Source organism: Sordaria macrospora, chromosome 3 (genome assembly GCF_033870435.1).
Source record: "Sordaria macrospora chromosome 3, complete sequence".
Classification (NCBI taxonomy): Eukaryota; Fungi; Ascomycota; class Sordariomycetes; order Sordariales; family Sordariaceae; genus Sordaria; species Sordaria macrospora.
The window spans coordinates 5,609,159-5,628,748 of NC_089373.1; the positions used below are offsets into that span (position 1 = coordinate 5,609,159).

The 19,590-nt window shown below is 54.9% G+C and overlaps 4 protein-coding genes across 4 annotated transcripts; all 4 read right to left on the bottom strand.

Moving 5' to 3' along the window:
• Positions 1-3,505: 3,505 nt before the first annotated feature.
• Positions 3,506-5,437, bottom strand: SMAC4_07283 (uncharacterized protein; the record flags this gene model as incomplete). Its single annotated transcript, XM_024655897.2, has 2 exons — positions 3,506-4,269; positions 5,044-5,437. 2 exons carry the CDS (start codon positions 5,435-5,437, stop codon positions 3,668-3,670), a joined length of 996 nt encoding a protein of 331 aa, XP_024511714.2. The 3' UTR covers positions 3,506-3,667.
• A 573-nt stretch (positions 5,438-6,010) lies between these two features.
• On the bottom strand, positions 6,011-8,370 carry SMAC4_07282 (uncharacterized protein; the record flags this gene model as incomplete). The annotated part of the gene is made up of 1 exon (XM_024655896.2): positions 6,011-8,370. The coding sequence occupies one exon, from the start codon at positions 8,368-8,370 to the stop codon at positions 6,526-6,528; it is 1,845 nt and encodes a 614-aa protein (XP_024511713.2). The 3' UTR covers positions 6,011-6,525.
• A 1,294-nt stretch (positions 8,371-9,664) lies between these two features.
• On the bottom strand, positions 9,665-12,816 carry SMAC4_07281 (uncharacterized protein; the record flags this gene model as incomplete). Its single annotated transcript, XM_003347858.2, has 2 exons — positions 9,665-12,351; positions 12,415-12,816. The coding sequence occupies 2 exons, from the start codon at positions 12,814-12,816 to the stop codon at positions 9,697-9,699; spliced, it is 3,057 nt and encodes a 1,018-aa protein (XP_003347906.1). The 3' UTR covers positions 9,665-9,696.
• A 594-nt stretch (positions 12,817-13,410) lies between these two features.
• SMAC4_07280 (uncharacterized protein) lies at positions 13,411-18,842 on the bottom strand. Its single transcript, XM_003347857.2, has 3 exons — positions 18,651-18,842; positions 14,191-18,302; positions 13,411-14,127 (listed from the first exon to the last, which is right to left on the bottom strand). Exons 1-3 carry the CDS (start codon positions 18,764-18,766, stop codon positions 13,811-13,813), a joined length of 4,545 nt encoding a protein of 1,514 aa, XP_003347905.1. The 5' UTR covers positions 18,767-18,842; the 3' UTR covers positions 13,411-13,810.
• Positions 18,843-19,590: the final 748 nt, after the last annotated feature.

Below are 19,590 nucleotides of genomic sequence, written 5' to 3' on the forward strand. Positions count from 1 at the left end.
TTATGGCGGTCTTAAGACCTGATTTATCATCAATTATGACCGCTTTCCAGTTTCCAACGTCGGCCGCCATTTTGTAGTGGTGTTTTCCCGCTTACCACCCGTCCAAGCCAGGCCAAGCCAGCCCATAAGCCCGCCAACCCAAGCACAGTTTGATCGTGGTTGCCAACGGACCGAATGCTACATGGCCATTTCCCACGTTTTGACACATGTTGCGGAAACGACGTTGGGGGGGAAATTAATGCATGCTGTCCAAGGTGTCAAGATGTCAGAATCCTCAGTCGCAATTCGCAAGTTGATCCTGTTATGGGTAATGCGCCGCTTGATAATGCCCCTTGGGGCCCTGATCGGTCTCGGACCCCGGTGAATTGATGGATGGAGTTGTCGTCAACTTTTAGCACTGACAGACAGGCCGGATGCGGGGAGCCGAACGGGAGCGTCAATCAGTGGATGTGATGGTGGGCCGAGGTATGCGGATTTCGGATGTTCCCGTTCGTATTTCTTTTCCCTCTTGTTTTTTTTTTCAGTTTTTTCTTCTTCTTTTTTTTTTTCAGTTTTTTGTGGCAACGTTAAGAGCTTGGGGAAGGTGGGATGGAAGAAAGCAAAAACAAGCAGAGAAGGGGTGTTTCCCTGGCAACATAGGCAGTAGGTTTTTTTTTCTCTTCCCATCTCAGCATGCTCCCGTCGAAGCTGACTCCAGACACAAACATAAACCTCTGATCAACCAAGCCCATTCCCACTCGTCGATAAGCCCTGCTGCCGTCGGGTTTGTTCACGGGTTCGACGACAAGCATATAATCCTTGTTTCTGTCGTCCTGCCTTTTGATGCCTGATTCTCTGACAAGCGGAATAACATGACGCGTGAAGCCGGACGGTGGAGGGCAATTGGATATGTCAATCGTATAGTCGAGGGTTAGGCTCCCGAAGCACGTCTCTCCGTAGGGACTTAGGTTTGTGGTTGCATAAACTGACATTTTTCGATACCGGCTTGCAGACTTTCTTCGGCAATGGTCAGCATACTGCTCCTCCAGACAAAGCTGAACCACGCCTATCGGTGCGCAAAAGTGAAGCTCGGTTCCGTTGTTTTCCGCAGTTATCCCCCGGTCGTCGTAATAGTACCGGTTTCTGTCGGAGGACGGTATGATGGCTCTGAACCGTTTCCCGCCCACTATGGATGCCCAACTCCAGGACGGGATTCCCAGGAAATAAACTTCTACCGAGTCGACATGGAGGTCGTCTAGCTCCCAGAACAGCGCAGAGAGCGTCCCGTGGCCATCCATACATATGCCGAAATGGTATTCTTGATCTTTCCTGTCAGACGTTTTGAGGGCCGCTACCATACCACAAAGGGCGACAAGTCTGTCCGTCTCAAAAGTGAGCTGCATCCTGGAATAGCTTTGCATCAAGCGATGCCAGTTGCTGGTTATCAAGCTGTACGAATCGAACTCGACGGGCCTCACGTCGACGTAGCGGTCCGCCTTCGTTTCTTCTCGGCACCTCCAGTGCAGCGACTTCTCTTCGGACCAAAAGAACCGGCGGGAGAGGTTCCATTCTTGCATCACCCAAGCGCGTCGGGACAGGGGGCTGTCGTACCACGGGTTAGGGTCGGTTGGCCAGTCCGGTTCGGCAAGGAAACAGGTCGCATAAGATTGTACAGCCAGGTCTGAATGACCTTCCGTGTGCTTCATGTTGTTGTAAACTGGAACCTTGACGATCTTCTTTCGGTCCGGTCTTTTAAGACCTTTGAAAAGCCCGTCGGAGGAATTGCTGGCATACGCGGCTCCCAGTGTGAGTGTCGCCCCTTAGTAGATGGAACCCATTTGCTGTGACTCTGCGTCCCAGTCTGACGGACTGTCTTGGATGATGCACAAAGAGTTGATCCAGAGGTAGCGGATTCCCAACTCTCTGGTGACCCAAACCGCATCCGCAAAAGTCTGAGGAAGGCAAGCGAATGGTATACCAGGGTATTTATGGTCCTCCAACGTAGCAAGCGTGGTTTAGAGGGGCCGTTTGTCTGGGGGGTCCCAACAATGGCTGAGCGCAACGTAGGAAGCCTTGGGCGTTTCTGTCATGGTTTCGACAAGTCTCACGACTGGTGAACCGGTGAGTCCAACGTCAAGTATCCGGGAAGGCAGCTTGCCCTGATCCAGGGATGAGGTCTGGGGATAAACTCCGAAATCTTCACCGGAGAGCGCGAGTCTACACTTTCGGTGATCACTGACACATTGCCACAGCCAGGACTTGATTTGAGCAACAGTCCCTGGTCCTCTGGCTGTGGTGTCCATGATAGGCTTCGCCCAAGAGACACCTTTACGTGTAGACGAGTGGAATAAAGGATCCGTTTCAGCCATTTTATCCGAATCATGCTCTAGAAGTATGTAAAAAAGGGTTAAATCCGAGAACGCGAATAACAAGACACCTTGCGAGTATGGGAAATAGGTGGAACTGCAGGTAGTAAAGGTACCACTTACCTCGCCATACTGGAAACATAATTTGATCAGAATCCTTAGGTCCTAGGATAAAGGTAGCCCATTGGATTACGTTACCAGGCCCATCGCCAACAGAAATATCATTAATATGTGATGGTTGGACCCCAATTGGCTTTTCTGTCTCTTGGGTTCGTTGTATGTATTCGTTCAACCGGTCCACCGTAACGACGGAGACAAACGCTTTACACAGGTCGCACTTTTGATAGGCATCAAAGTCGAGGAGCTGTCGGACTGTCTTCCAACCGAATTCGTGGTACCTGTAGCCCCATTTGGGGTGAATTTTGATTGTTGACTCGGGTATGGCGTTTATCTGGACGGCCAGATCGAAACAGGCCGTGCAAATCATCTTCCTGACTAGAGGTAGGGAAAGATTTGGGTCAGGATCAATGTTTTGCTATAGCACGGGACGCGAAAGTCCTCAAAATACGAGAAAAGAAGTGATCATCGGAGACAGTTGCGGATGGAAATCTTGGTGTTTAAACCCGAGGTCTCCATGTGTTGGTGGCTTGGTGCCTGACGGCTGCACGGTGGGCTGAATATCAAACACCTAAAGGTACACCCCATGTCCAACCTTGATTCATTTGCTACCGTGGTACTTCGTGAGCCACTTCGCGTTCTCAACTTTGGTTAAGTGGGATTCGACGATACAAGAGCTAGAAAACCGCTGGAAATATGCACGTGTCCGTTTAGGGATGATCTACAAACTTCAGGCTCGTTACACGACCTGAATCTCACTGTCTGCCCTGGCTTGATGAATATTTATGCCAATCACGTTGTTCCCAAGGTGCCATGTCTCTCCCCTGCTAAACGCCGGAAGAAGTCCTACGCTAACAAACCAACCGTTAATGAACTGTGCATGGTGGAGTACAAGTTATAGGTTACCTCAGAGAGGGTTGCACGCGCCAAATGACAAGGACGGGAGAGCGGTTAGAGGCAGGTAGGTATTGACCAAAAGGACGCGAAGGATGAACCACGGTAATATGCAGGTATCCATACGGTAAATTGAAGAATTGAAGTCTAATAGGCCCCTATTCGTAGAAAATGCTTCCAAAAATACGTACAAAGATCAAGAATGACTGCCCGGATCGACGCCCAGGGCTCCAGCGCATAGTCTGATTTCCATCCATCCACACACACAGACCACATCCATCGGCTCATACCACCACCAGTGAGCTGTATGCTCATCCGCAAATATAGCCCGTATACTGCGGGCAATATTTATACAAGTCCCACTCAACCCTCCACAGTTTCTTTATTAGGGGGGAAGCGATATAACACATCATCTTCCCACTTGCCTTCAACCTAACCTCCTCACCGATCTCTTTCCCGCCATTCTTCACCTCCCTGATCCGCTGCATGATCTCCTTCAGGTCGCGGTCCCCGACCTTGGCCCAGGTCCCCTGCGGATGCTGGCCCGCCAGAACCCTCACGCCAAAGGCGCACGTCAGTTCATGCGCGAGTTCCTGGTGCCCGCCGCCGTTCCAGTTGGGGTATCTCCACCCCGCCCCATTATAGGCGACGTTGCTGTACATTTTGAGGCAGTCGCCCCACCGGGGGGAGCCCAGGCCTCTGGAGGATTCAACGATGGTCTCGCTGTAGTCTTTGCACTCCCATTGCTCGCCGCGGGTGGCGAGGATGGGGTGGGCGGACTCGGTGATGTTCAGGTCCGTGGTAGTATTGTTGGTGGTGGTGAGAGTACTGGGAGGAGGAGGAGGGCTGAGAGAGGAGAGTTCAAGGTCGGTTGTAGGGAGGGCGGTGGTTGTGGTAAATGCGAGCCCCAAGGCTAGTAGGGTGGTTCGGAAGAGGGTTGTGGGGATCATCTTCTCGTGGATGAGATGATTGAATGAGTGTATGTGTTACTTGGAACATCCCGTCTTGGAAAGAGAGTCAGGGTCAAGGTGTAAGAAAGCGAGAGGACGAGCACAGCTCAGAGACTCAGGTACAGCTCCAGTCGTCAAAGGACAAGGATAGGTGATGATGACGGGAAGAAAGTGATGTGTGACAGACTAGGGGTACTGTCAAGAACTTATATCCACTTCCTACACACATAGTGTATGGCTTTCCTTGCCTTGAATAGCCAGGGCGGGACTTGAATACCTCTGATGTATGACGGCATAGTTCTCATTCTCCCTCACCGAGTTGCCCTTTCAAGGTCATGTCCATTGTAACAAAGGACCTACGGCAGACATGGTCAGACTTTCAATGTAACAAAGAGGTTGTGGCAGACATCAAGGTAGGGATTATACGGCACGGCTGGTTGTTTGTTATAACACGGGAAAGGACGGGGAGTTTCCTTTGGTGGGTTAACAAAGCTTTCCATTGTGAAGGTCTGGTCCAGAAGTCCTTCTCTTCCTGTTCCTCTTGCTCTTCTTCCGTCGGAACCCAACTCAGTTTTCCAGAAACAGAGAAACCTGCCTTACTGCATGTGGCATAGAAGGCCGCCAGGCCCAGGAGCATGGGTGATACCCAACAAACATCTAAGAACGATACAACCCCCACTCGACCCAGAAAGTTTCATCATGAAGCATCCAATGATGACAGTCCATATCCCCCTTACTCTGCACCCTCGCATCATCTCTCAGCCTCCTAGTGATCTGTTTCCCATCCAAACTCTCAAACTTGCCCTTCTCCAACCGGTTATCGTTGGCCGCCCAAGTCGCCGCAGCCATCCTCTCGGTCGCCATCAACACCTCCAAAATATCCTGGTATCCGACCAGCCCCAGACTCCCCAAAGGCCCGTGGCCCTTGTGCACGTGCACGCCGAAGGCGCACGTCCCGTGCTTGACCAGCGTGTTCTCCCCTTCGTTGGCTTTGTTCATGAACATCCAGAAGTCGCCGTTGTTGGCGTCGGCCTTCTTGTAGATCTGTACGCAGTCTCTCCAGAAGGGGGAGGCGCCGGAGGAGCGGTCGACGGTGTTGACATAGTTGCGGCATTCTTTTCGCAGGTTCATGCCGCGGGCGACATGGAGCGGGTGGTGGGTGCCGGTTGAGTTGGAGTTGGTGGAGGAGTTGGTGGAGGAGTTGGAGGAGTGTTGGATTATCTCTACCTCTACGGGGACGGCAGTGGTGGTGTTAATGGTTGCCAGCCCTAGTAGGGCGAAATGAGTGACCGTTCGGAAGAAGAGGGTTGTGGTGATCATCTTTGGTGGCGATGGTTGTGTGGGTGTGTGGCTCGAGGAGAGCGTAGTAAGTGTAAACGAAAAATGCGAATGGGGCTAGCACAGCTCTCAGAGACTCTGGCACCAACCGTTGTTGGGAGACTAACTGGAAGGAGGTGATGTGTGGCTGACTGTCGATGGATTTATACCTGTCTATTGTTACACACACTTTGTCCCCAGCTTCTCAAGAAGCCATTGACTGGCCCAGTCCTCACTTTGATAAGGTATGATGCATGACCGCCTCATGCTCCCAAGGCCTTTGAAGGTGTGATGCATTGTCGGTAATAAAGGCAATACCGCAGACATCAAAGTATGGAAGGGATTACACGACTGGTTTGATGTTTCTTGAATAGTATACGCGGGTATAGGACGGGAGTGTTCTTTAATGGGTTAACAAAGGAGTAAATCACGGGCTTGACTAACCATTGTATTTTGAAACACCTAGTTGCACGTGTAGGGATATATGGGTGTTGATGCGTTCCAGCTTTTTTGCTCTCAGTCTTGGGACCTCGAGGCCGGAGGCAAGGGATAAACAATACAAAAGGCGGAACTGTTATGAAGAAGTCCGGGAAAATAAAGGAAAACGGGCACTAGGGCATGGGAAGGGGGCAGGCCAAGTATGACGCCGTTGGAGGCCATTGAGACACCGTCGACATTGTCAAGTACCAAGGCCAGATGAGCCAAGAATCATCACTACATCGTCAACATATCGAGAGAAGCGAGGTCCCCTCCCCGGAAGGTGCTGCCGCAGGCATCACTTCATCACGTCCATTCCATCGCAGAGGAGCAGCCCATTGGAACACAAGATGTCAACACATTACATCATCTCATCAACAATCATTACATCCAATACAGAATCATATCTCTTCCCGTGTTCCCCTTTACTCCCTCTCCCTTCTAAACTTCTTGCTCTTCTTCCTCCCACCGCACTTGCTATAAGGTGCAATACGTCCCTCAATCCTGACATCCACGGGCGTCGTCTTCTCGATATAATTCACGAGAACCTCATCAAGCGTATCCAGCACAACCAAGTTAGCAAACGCCTCCGAGAAGAAGTTATCGCCTCCACCAGCAACAAAGTCGATAGTAACGACCTTGTACTGCTTCGTGAGGTCAAGCTTCTCGCCGCCGATGGTGACGGCCGCAAGGGTGCCGACGCCGTTATCGGGCGAGTTGGTAGGCTGGTACTCGATCTTGATGCCGCGAGAGACCTGCAGGAAGGAAGTGACGGCTTTGCCGTTGGCCTTGTTGACGCGGGCGACGATACCCGCTAGCACGTCCCAGAGCTGTTGGCCTGACAAAACAATTTCGACGACGGCGTTGCCGAAGGGGAAGGCAGTGAGGACTTCGCCGCGGGTGATGGGGCCGACGTCGATAGAGGCGCGGATACCGCCGGCGTTGGTGAGGGCGAAAGAAGGGAGGTCGCCTTCGGAGGAACCGTTGAGGCGGTAGTCGAGCATGGCGTCGCAGATGAAGTTGCCCATTGTGCACTCCTTGGTTTGGCAGGTGGACTGCTCGAGGATGACGTTGCTGGTGCCGATCTCCTGCTTGGAGAACTCCTCGAAGGGTACGCGCCACGCGTCGATTTGCTTCTGGAGATTCTCGTCTTGCTTGGTCTCGTTGGTCAGGTGGATGGGGCCGCCGTGGTACTCGAGGATCTTGCCGTCGGCGTCGTAGGTGACGTCGATGTAGCCGAGGTACTCGCCCCAGCGGTAGGCGGTGACGATGAAGACCTCGTCGCCGTCCTTGTTCTTGACGATGGTGGGGTAAGGGCCCTCTGCGCCGGGGAAGTCGCCGAGAGGGGTGTGGGAGTGGCCGCCCATGATGAGGTAGAGACCCGAGGTTTCCTTGGCGAGACGCTGGTCTTCGTCGTAGCCGATGTGGGTGATGGCGGCGACGCGCTTGATGGAGGTGGTGGAGTGGATGTGGTCGATGGTATCCTGTACGGCTTGGACAACGTCGGTGAATTTGGTGCCCGGGCCGGGCGAGGAGATGGAGGGGACGGTCTCGGTAGTGACACCGATAACGGCGAGGTCGTACTCCTCGTAGATGTGGTAGGGCTTGATGGTGCGGTTGAGACGGGCGTTGTCGGAGAAGACGTTGGCCGAGATGATGGGGAAGGTCAGGTTCTCAAGGAACTGACCGAGGACCTCGTCACCCTTGTCCCACTCGTGGTTGCCCAGCGTCATGCCGTCGAAGCCCATCTGGTTGAGGGTCTCGGCAATCTTCTCGCCGCCGTAGTAGGAGAAGAACATGGTACCCTGGAACTCATCACCAACGTTGAGGAAAAGCGAGTCCTTGTGCTGGGGGCGGGTCTCGTCGATGACGGTCTTGACGCGGGCATAACCGCCGTAGCAGCCCTTGGCCGGGTTGGTGCAGTCGGTGCCGGAGGAGGAGAACTGATCGAGATGGGCATGGACATCGTTGATGTGATAGAAGGAGATGTTGTAGTTGCCGTTGTCGTCGATGAACCGTTTGGAGAGCTTGCGTTCACTGATCAGGTGGTCCTCGGCCGAAGCCAACATGCCATGGCCGCCCAAGAGCAGGAGGCCGGCCGTCGAGAGGAGCTTTCCGAGAGACGCCATCGTGAGTCGTTGGCTCGGTGTTGTGACGGTTCTGGCTCGGGGAGAGGTCCAGATGGTCGCCGGTCCACGAGGGTGAAGAATGAAAAGGAACCAGACACGGACGGACTCGGTAGAATACCACCACTTTGGACCGACGGCCATGCCCAGTTTTTATATTAACATTGTGCCTTGCAGCACCAACATGAGGGAGCATTCCGCCAGCAGCAATCTCATGTGTCGATCGGTGGCCACGGCATGGTCTGGATGTAGTGTACATGCGTTAGCTTATCTGCGCTGCTATGTACAAGCGTGGTAGTGAACGGGCAGGTGGGTGAACCTATTGGCTATCGGCGGGCTTGTTCACCTTGTCGCGACCTGTGCCCCGTTGCGCTGCAGTGTGTGAATCCCTGGGGTCGGGAACACTAATGTAACCACCCAAGGCAGCGTGGGATTGGCTCACCACCTTCGGGTATCGGCAATGGCTGGCTCGTGGCTGCGCGGGTGTCTCGACAATGTTTGTCACCTTCCTGGAATGTGGTAGGCGAACCCCGCTGGCCAGGGGGCCCCTATCGCCCGCTATTGGTTTTTATCCTCCTTCCGTCCTCAGTAAGCCTCTTCCTCGGGGATGCCATCATCTATGTGAGCTGGAAATAAGCGGTAGATTGAACGCGACGAGGTGGTTGTTGAGGGTGGTGATTGTTGACATGGTGAGCATCGACGAGTGGCTCGAGGATGTTTTGTCCATTCTCGGTTGAATAGAAAGATGGACAGACAACCACTTGTACACTAACAGTGTAGTGGTAGTGGTACAGAAAATACCCCGCGGGGTGCGAAAGTTACCTGGGCCTCGTGGTGCGAAGCTGTAGCGAATTGTACAGGCTCACCTACCATGTAGATAATGACATGGTGCGTGCGACGCTCATGCCCTGTAAAGTCAAATACCGAACCATAGGCGTTTTCACATCTAATTTGGTTCGCTCTATAACTCAGGCGTAAGCTTACCTTGCACATAACTTTTTAATTCGTACACCTAACCATTCCAATCTATCATCGTTTGGTTTCGGGCAGTTCTGAATACCCGGAGCTCTTTCAGTTCAATCCTGAGTTTGTCAGGAACCGACATGGAGCTGACGATTAACTAACTAACAAACCAGCAGTAGATCGAAGTCCAATTCATGCGATGCAGCATAAACCGTGCGGACCGTATGTATCTCCGTCTGAAAATAATACGGTCGCTGACAAGTAGGACTTTTCTGTGAGGTGACTACCTAGGCCTCTTCTTAACACTTGGATGTCTTCCTTCTCATCTTGCTTCCACGAACGAACAATGAATGCGTGATACCTCATCTCTTAAAGTGAAATCCATATAACTAACCCATGCCCCCCATTTTGCCAACAAACCGAAACATATTTCCATCCCTCTATCTACCTACTAGATATCCATCCACTTCAATGCCTACCTACACTACACATGAACCCATCCCATGATCAAGCCTCCTCTACCTCCCTCAACAAGTCAACCAGCGTGTTCCACCCTTCGCTCCCCTCCCATGGCTCCTTCGCCTTGCCCCTAACACTCCTAATCGCAAGCCTCGCCTTTCCCTTCCACCTGGCCCCGATCTCCTGCACTCCCTGCCCATAGTCCTTCAACAACGTGACCAACTGAGCCGTGCTCTTGACAACCGTCTCCCAAGCCTCCTCATCCTCCAACCAGCTCTTTTCAGCACCGTCTCCCGTCGCAGCACTCGCCGCCAGGCCACCACCACCAGCAGCAGCACCACCCAGCGCGGCGCGCCACGCCCGCTCAGCAGCATCGATAGCCCCCCCGTAATCCCTCCTCCACTCTCTCACCCTCACCAACAACTCCCAAAAATCACCCCTCTTGGTAATCAACGGCGCCACCTGCCTTTCCAAAAGTTCACAAACCGCCCGCTCCTGCGTTCCGCGACCGGGTTCATACACCCCCTCCCCCTCAGCCACCTTCTTCAAAACAGCCTCGTTTACCAACAACCGCAAAACATCAATATCCAGCGCGTCCTCACTCCCGCGAATCTTAATGATATGGTTCAGCGCCAACAAAATCTCCGACACAGCGGGGGGACGCACGCGCGACGCGAGGGTGATGACATTGTCCCAAATGCGCCAGTTATCGTTAGCAATGGAGGCGCCGCGCTTGTAAGCTGCCAGTGACTGTTGCAGGAGAGTGGCAGGGGAGCGCTTGCTGGGGTCGGTGGTGGATTGGGACGGGTTGGCGATGCAGGATTCGTCTTCGTCGTCGAGGACTTCGACCTTAGAAAAGGGTTTGACGGCGAGGGGTTCAGTGTCAGCTTCTTCAACTTCCTTTGCCGCAGCGGCGGCAGCTTCCCGCTCGGCTTTAAGTTCCTTAACCCGCTCGACGTAGAGGGAGTAAAGTGCTGAACCAAGGTTCGACCACGTGCGCGCATCTTCGCCGCCGGCGATGGGGTCTGCAGCAGCAATACCGCGCGAGAAAGACTCAGCTGCTTCAGCGAAGTCACCTAGACGTAGCGAAATGTCGCCTAGCCGATTCCACAACTCAGAAGACATGCGGTTGACGACCACAGCCTTGCGGTACGCGTCGCGCGCTTTGAAGATCTCTTGCTTAGAAAGCCAGTACTCGCCCAAGCTCTTTTGCGCGCGAGCATACCTATGCCCGGAAATCTCCCACGCGCGCTCGTAGTGCTCTGGCTTATCCTCCATTTCGCCCAAAATGCAAAACAGGCGGGGAGCGTTGGGGGGAGGCGGGACGCGCTCGGGACCGAGGAAGTCGGATTCCTTAAAGTTGGAGATATCGAGGGTTTCGTTCTCGACTTCGTCGTCGGCTTCGGCGTCTTCCTCTTCGGCGGTGGTGACGCCCGTGCGGTGGAACAGGCGCCAGCGCACGATGGCTTTGCCTTTTTCTTCACCGCCGGCGCCGCGACCGTCTTCGTCGTCGTGGCGCGCGTTGGCGGCGAGACAGAGGGCAACTTCGGCCCACAGACGAAGACGCTTGAAGATCTCGACGGCGGAAACCAAGGAACCGACGCCAGCCCAGGAGTAGGCCAGCTCGGACTCGAGATGCCACCTAGGAGGAGACGAGAGGGCGTGGATGTACTGCAAGCGAACATGTGCCGGCGCAGAATCCTCGGGCTTAGCAGCGGGGAAGAAAGAAGTGGGCTTGTTGGCAGCCGCCTTATCCTCGATCAGCTCTCCCTCGGCAGAGATCTTGATAGCCGGGACGTCAGACTTTTTCTCTTCTTCAGGGTTTGTCTCGGAAGGGGAAGCAGAAGCAGTGGTATCGAAAATAACCTGATCGACAACCGCCTGCATCTGGAGGACACCGCGCTCCATGGTCCTAGAGCGATGCATCTCGATGCGCGACCTCACCAGCAACGCTTGCGTGTAGATCTGCCAGTTGGTGCTCTTGTCGCTGATGACTCTGACGGCAAAAGGCAGGATCTCCTCGGCGGTAAGGGTATCGTTGGGACTGAACGCGTCCTTGAGCGTCGCCTCCGTGAGCAGGATGATCTGATCCAGCGGAGAAAGCTGAGGCTGCGCATCGGGTTCGAGGTCCTTCAATGCCGCAGGAAGACCAGTCTTGTCGTCTGTTTCGCCATGTTTGCCCAGTTCGCCCTTGGTGAACTGCAGGTCTTCCAAGAGAGTATCGTCGTTGAGTTCCAAGGCCTTGGGTTTGGCATCCGCTTCCTCCTCGCCATCCTTCTCCTCTGCGCTCTTTGCAAGAACAACAAGCTGACTCGTAGCCTTTTCCTGGAACTTGGTCCTCTTACCAAGCGCACCGCTGAGCATATACTGGAACTTGTTAACCTCGGCCGCCTTCTGAATGGCCTCCTTCGCCTTCGCATCCTGACCGAGCATGATATGCACATTGGCCTTTTCCACCAACCACTTGACTTCCATCTCCTTGTTGTCCTTCTTCTCGCCCAATACTTCCGCCTCAACAACCTTCAACCCCCGCTCGATCTGAGCCTGCAAACTAGGCACCTCACACCACTGCAGACTTTTATTGAAGATTGATCCCGGTCCCAAGCTCGGCTGAGTGATAAGCTTATAATGCCACACATCAACCCTGAGCTTCAACCACTGAAGCGGCTCGCCTTCCAGACCCAGACCCTGACCCAGACCAAGCTGTGTACCAATAATCCATCTCGCCAACCCAAAAAGTTCAATCGACGGGATATACTGATAAACAGAAACACCATCAACATCCAGCGTCTTAAAGACAAGCTTCCTAGCCTGCTGCAGCGGCTTCTTGCTCTCCTTGGTAGTTTTGCTGGATACTGCGTCGGCGAATTCCCCTTCAATTTGGGCCAGACCATCAGGCACCGGACCCGTAACGTTTATTTGCAAAAAGGCGTTGAAAGCCGCTAGCGCGACGGCGACGTTATCTTTATCTTCTTGGTCTTCAGTTTCGACATTCTGTTGCTGATGTTGCTGAGGTGAATCGGAGTAGCAATAGAGGGAGGTGACGTATCCCTCGATGAGCTTCTTTGCGGGACCCTCTGGGTTGGTGAGGACGGAGACGTATTCTCCCAAACGGACCTGCTCGAGCAGCGGGGTGCTTGTCGTGGTCGTGGTCGTGGTGTCAGTCATTGTTGCCGTTGGTGACTTTTTAGGGGGTTGTCGTTCACTGGCTGACTGACTGACTGGCTGCTGACTTGGTGTTTTGGGTGGAGGATTGGTTGGGGTGAGGGGTGAGGGGTGAGGGGTATCGAATAGAAGTCGAAGTGTGAGAGAGATATTGACAGACGGACGTACGGGAAGAAAAAGGGTATCAAAATTTTTGTCTATCTCCTCATCCTTGAAGCCTGGAACCCGATGCCTGAAAGTGAATGAACAAATGGATTCAAGTCAAGTGAATTGAGAAGTCAAGTGAATTGAGAAGCCAAGTGAATGAAGTAGAAAGTGGAAAGTGGAATGGAAGTGGAAAGGGGGGGGTTGTTGATTGGAAATCAATGTGCTGAATTACTGATAGAGGGGTCCAAGAATCCTTATCGCAATTCTCAAAACATTTTTCAGGCACGCCGCCGAGCAACCACAGAAAACAAAAACTGTGGGGGGAGGGGCACTGGCCAGACCCCAGTCTTGGCGTTGTGACGCACTTTTTCATCGCCAAGACTGGCTGCTTACATAAGGCTGACATTTCAATGTCTTCGTTCCCCAGACTTACATCTCATTGGCGGCTCCGCTGTTCGTGGGTCTTCTAAACATCAACACCAAGAAAACAAAGTCACCATCACCATGATCAACATTCTTAGAGTAGCGCTAAACACCGCGCAGAGATTATACATCTGATCGCTACTACTGATACCGCTACAGTACACTAATCTTGACATCTTCGCAAGTAACTAACCCTATAACGCTGAGCTTGACGCTTGACGCTTGACAATCCCACGTCAGCTACGCTACCCGTAGGTACCTTCCAGTGTTGGCAGCCAAAAGACAACATGAACTTTCTCCAGTCACCCACGCTGTGTTCAGTGCATTCCTCCAGCACCCAAACCCCCATATTTATACCACTTTGTTATACTTCCACCATCCATCTTGTTGAACCAGTCCAATCCCATGCAAGTCAAGCCTGAGAACTCTATTTCTTGCCCTTGCCCTTCTTGGCCTGGACAACTCTGAAGCCAGGCACAGCAGCCATGGGTTCCTCCTTGACCGCGGCCGCCTGGGCGCTGTTGCCACCCTTCTTGGCCACCTCGGACCAGCCACCGTTGCTGGAAGACATGGCGCCAGTGTTGGAATCCTTCTCGACGATGCCCTTGTCGGCGAGCTTGCGACGACGGACAAACTCCTCGGCAAAATGGCGGCCGTCCATGGTGGTGGAGAAGCCGTACACACACTCGGAGAGAATGGCCACGTCGAGGGGGAGCTCGAGAAGGGTGGAAGCAAAGGATTCGACTGTGAATAGCAATGTTAGTTACTGCAACCAAGGTTAAAAGACGAGAAAGGGGGGAAACATACTGTCATTAACACCGCTCAAGCCCTTGGACAGCTCACGATGCAACCACTTCTTGAACTCCTCCAGAGCAACGTTCTTGGCGTCCTTAAGCGCCGCAGTAGCAGGCTTAGCCACAACCTTGGCAGCCGGAAGGACGGTAGTCTTGACAGGAGTAGTGCTGACAGGGCGGCTGGTAGCCGCAGGGCCAGTAGGCATCTTGACCTTACCACCAGCCCCAACAGTAGACCAGCCACCACCGACAGTAGCAGCGGCAGCAGCAGCAGCCTGAGCAGCAGCACCGGGAGTGATCATGCCGGGAGGAGCAGAAGTCGACGAAGTCTTGCTAGCCAAGTCGGCATAGCGCTTACCGAGACCAGAGCCAGAGATGATGCTAGCCTGGACAGCAGCCTCCTTGGCCTTCTGCTTGCGAAGCTCTTCCTCGCGCTGGATCTCGGCAAGGGTCTTCTTGGAACCGGTGGTGGTGGTGGCAACCTTGGCGGCAGGCTGCTTCCAGGGACTACCAGAGGCGGGGGCGCCGACGGGAGAACCAGTGCCCCAGGTGCTAGTAGCGGGCAGACCGATGTGGGCGGCGGCAGCAGCCTTCTCGCGCTCACGGAGGGCAGCAGCCTCCTGCTCAAGAGCAGCACGACGAGCGGCAGCAGCAGCCTCCTCCTTCTTGGCAGCCTTCTTAGCCTCAGCCTCCTGGATCTCCTTGAGGCTGGGACCCTTCTGGGTCTCGGTGCCAGCCCAGGGAGCGGTAGGGGGAGGGGCAAGGGAGGCAGCATCAGAGGTGGTGTCCGGAGTACCAGAACCAGAGCGCTCACCGTATCTAGCAGGGAGGCCCGAGGCAGGACGCTGAGCAGTGGGGGCAGCAAGAGGGGTGTTGGCCTGGGGAGGAGGAGGGAAGGGCATGGGAAGACCCGAAGCAGCGGCCTGCTGGGCAAGCTTGGCAGCGTTGTTCTCAGCCTGAGTCTTCTTGATCTTCTCGGTCAGGGAAACCTCGGCCTGAGAAGCCATCTCCTTAGCAGCAGCAGCGGCGGCCTCTTTGGGTTCCTGAGTCTGCTTCTTGGAAGCCTTGACAGTCTCCTGGCCAGAGGCGGGAGCAGCCTTGGGCTCGTCCTTAGACTTGGGAGCCTCCTCCTTTACCTCCTGGAGGACCTCCTGCGCGGCGGCAACGCTGGCGTGAGCAGCGGCCTCCTCGGCATCATGTTGGGCGCGAAGCTCGTGAAACTCCTTGAGCTTAGCGTTGAATCCCTGCTCGTCGTTGCGGAGCTGATCGACGGAAGGGAGGTTGCTGCGGAGAGACGAGTTGTCACCAATGGGGGCACCGATGGGCTGGGTAGGAAAGGAACCAGGGAGACCACCATTGGCCTGAAGGTTAGCCAACAACTGGCGCTCACCCAAGTTGAGGTCCGGGGCAAAAAGATCGGGACCCAAGCCCTGCTGGGTAGGGGCCTGACCGAGGCTCACGGGAGCCTCAAAGAAGCCGGAGTTGGGGCCAATGGCACCGATAGGAGGCTGAGGCATACCAATGGGGGAAGTGATGCTGCCAAAGCTGGGCTGGCTCTGCAAGCTGTGAGCGCTAGAATGGTGGTGCAGGGCTCCGGGGATACCAGGCTGGAGAGGGAGGCGGCCGAAGCTCTGGTGATGATGCAGGAACTCCCGCTGCCTAGCGTGATACAACTGCTCTTCCTGCTTCCGGCGTTCCAAGTCATTCTGCTGAGCAGCAGTCAAGGTTCTACCAAAAGACGGGAAAGCACCCTGAAGGGGAGGAATGGCCTCAGCAGCACCAAGGGCGAAAGGGCCGGCGGAAGGCGGGGGTCCGTGAGGGATGCCCATCTGAGGAACCAGGAAGGGCTCACGCGAGTTCCCAATGCGACGGATCAGTTGACCAAGAGGCTCAAAGTCGGGATCCTCGACGCGCTTGACACGGAGGTCAGGCGAGAAGAAGTTGGCCTTGTACCAGTCGTTCATCTCCAAGCCAGAGAAGGGACCCTGCATCTGACCTTGAGGATCCAGGTAAACCCAACGCATGCGATCAGGCATAACCATAGTCCGCTGCTGCTGCTGCTGATTGGGCTCGCCAGGGGTAGGGGTAGCCGAAAAGGCGGGACCGGCCGTGGTGGCGGGGAAACCCGAAGAGGGCGCCGTGGACGTAAGACCAGCCTGGTGCTCGCCGCTGGTAAACGGCGACTTCATAGCATCAGCACCAGGAAACAAGTCCTCAAAGGCACCTCTGCCAGCTCTCATGGGGCTAGCGGCATCACGAGGCTGAGTACCAATGGCACCACGCCCGATAGCACCAAGGGGGTTGGCCTGTCTGAGGTCCGGAACAGAGTCACTCAGGTTCTCCTGCTCATGACCAACGTGCCCCATCTGAGCTTGCATGGCAGGGGGGAACAAGGAGCTGAGCTTATTGGCGCGACCAAGCCCCGAACCGCCAGCAACTCCAAAGCCACCCAGGCCACCAAAACCGGGAGACTGCAAATCACCAATGGGGCTGAAGATGCTGGTGCCAAAAGCGCTGTTGAACGGCTGTCTCTCGCGATCGGGAGTACCGACCGAAGGAGCAGTGGGCCATCCTCCGAGAGTGTTGACAGTTGGGAAGCCCTTGGCACCCACACTCGAAGTCTGACTACGGTCGCTGCCATCAAAAGGAGCACCACCAAAGGCACGAGACAGGGTGCTGAAGTTGGACTGCGGCTCGGACCCGGCAGCGTTGTGGGTAAGTCGATCGATCTCGGCGTCGTCATGTCCCTCATCGCCACGCTCGGCTAGCGGGCTGCGGTACGGGTTCGTCTCGGAGGGACTGGCGGGCCCGTTTCCCTGCTGCTCGTTCTGGTTGTTGTTGCCGCCGAGGTTGAGAGCCGACATGCCGAAATCGCCGCTGCTCCCCTTGACAGGGGTGTCGAAGACGCCGCTGCGCTGGAGGGAGGAGGCGGGCGGGCTGTTGTCCTGAGCCCCGCCGAGGATGGCGCTGCCGGTCAGACTGTCGTCAGGCCCAAAGGGGTCAGTATCAGTACGCTGGCGGGGTCTCCAACCACGGTTGGTATCAGTACCGGGAGCAGACTCGTTTCCCTTATTGGCAGCCACATTCTCATTCGAGTCTTTGGGGATCAAATGGGCCAGACGGCTTCCACCGGTGCCGCCAAAACGCTTTTCCCCGATCGTGGACGTGGCTGTGTTCAAGGCAAAGCTACCAAAGGCACCGATGCCCGCGCCCGGGGTGGTCGCGGCGGGACCCCACAGCGAAGCGGAGCTGCCAAAGGCGCTAGACCCAGCAGTATTGGATCTAGTGAGACCGAAAGGCTGCGTTCTCGACGTCGTCGGGGGGTTTTCTTCGGCGGGCTCGTCGGTGATGGACTCCCTCAGGTCGGTGTTCCGGCGAGGGAGCCAGGGATCGTCTCGGGGGAAACGGCCGGCGGTGGTCGGAGAGGCAACGGCCGAGCTCGGGAAAGGATTCGTGTCGGCGGTCTCACGGCGTCGGGTGGCGGGTCTCGAGGCAGTAGCGGGCGAAGCTGTGGAGGAGAAGTTGCTAGTGTTGACACTGACCGAGGTCTTGCGCCCGCCGTTCTGTATACCACCCTGCACGCCTCCCTCCTTGTTCTGCTGCTGAATCTGGGGCGGCTTCAAAGTCGAGTTCACGTCGGTGGCAAACATTTCGCGCTCCTCGGCAGACATGGGCTCGAGGCCGATGGGCTTGACGGTACCGTTGGGATCCCAACAGACGGTAGGATCTTGCGGGACATGCGGGGAATCGCTGGTCTTGCCCCACACGCGTGAAGCTGTGCCGTTGGTCTGGGTGGGATTCCACGAGGGCGCAAAGAGGGACGACATGTCGATGTTGTTGGCGGCTTCGGCACTATGCTTGTAGATCTCGTAGAGCTCGTCCTTGGAGTAGCGGAGAGGACCTTGGTTGTGCTGGTTATTCTGCTGCTGCTGCTGATGTTGCTGCTGGTCGGACGCGGTCAAAGCGGGTTGCGAGGCAGAGCTAGCGTTATTGTTGTTGATGCTGTTGTGGCTGTCTAGAGCGGGGTTCTGTGTGGCATCAGTCGAGTTGCTAGCGGCGACAGACTGGTTGTTGAAGGGAGTGGTGGATGAGCGGCGGAAGGTTCTGGTTCCGTTAGAACGAGCCCTGGAGGTTGTGGTGACGTGTCAGCGGCTCTGCTGTTTAGTTGTAGTGGTGATGGTATATATGATGGGATGGATGGGGATGGGGGATGATGGAGTAGGAGGAGGGGTAGTAGGGAGGAAAGGAGATGTGTCTCCCGTCGTGTGTATTCAATCTGGCTGTCTGTCTCTAGTGATCTCTGCCACGTGAAGGTACAGATGAAGGAGAAGATGCCAGATGCCAGATGCCAGATGCCACTCTTCCTTCTCTGCCCCATCTTCCCCTCCACGCCAGAGAACAACACCAGATCAGATCCAGGCTGAAGTGCAGATAGTTGACACGGACTCGACACAGGGCTGGACGGATGCTCACCATTCACCGCTGCCGGCACCACGGACGGAATCGCCTCGGGCACCGGATCTGGCGTCTCCTCTGGTGGTTTGGCCGGCGGCCGCAGAGGCAAAGCTCGATGGTAGCTGCGTAGGCATCTTGGATGATGGTGATAATGACGGTGTGTTTGTGGACAACGTACTCGCGCGTAAATAGCGTGTGTGGGTGTGTAAATGTGTGGGTGCGTGCGGTGCTGTGCAAAAAGCGAGCAGAATGTGGTGGTGATGGTGGTGGTGGAAGAAGTGGAAAAAAGAGAGGTCACTCAATTGTATTGGACTTGACTGACTTGGACAATTTGCAAAGTTCTCTAACAAGTCTGCACTGGCGCTTGTGTCTGCTGAAGTACCACGGAAAAGAGGTCAGCGCAGAGTTCGGTTGGCGGGTGTAAAAAGGTGTAAAATGCGACAATTATTCGCGGTGGGTCCAGGGCGAAAGTGGTGCAAAAGACTGGGGGATTCCGTACGGTAAGAATGTCACGGTGCGGTATTGTATCGAATCTTTCAACAGGATCGGGTTACGGTTGCAGATTTCAGCACGCGGTGACTGGTGACGACGGCAACACCAGTTCGAAGACGGCGGGCAAGTCCCAATTTTGCAAACTTTCAGCGACGCCCCCCATTGGCCCATCGTTGCCCCAGTATTTCGCCCGCTAGACGCCCCGTGTGCCGACTCCCCCAGCGAGGCCGAGCTCTCCACTCGTTTTCACCAGGAAACGTGACTTGGCCCGTGATGTCGGTTGATCTCACGATGCCTGATTGAAGTATCTCACTAACAATTTCTCGACTTCATCTCACAATAACCAGGAGCACATCTGAGAAGACCAAAATGACACTTCAAGATCTATTTGATAGACTCCATCTACTTTGCCCTGAGACTTTTTCTTTTCCTTTGGTTTCCTAGACACAATGAACGCGTCTTTCTT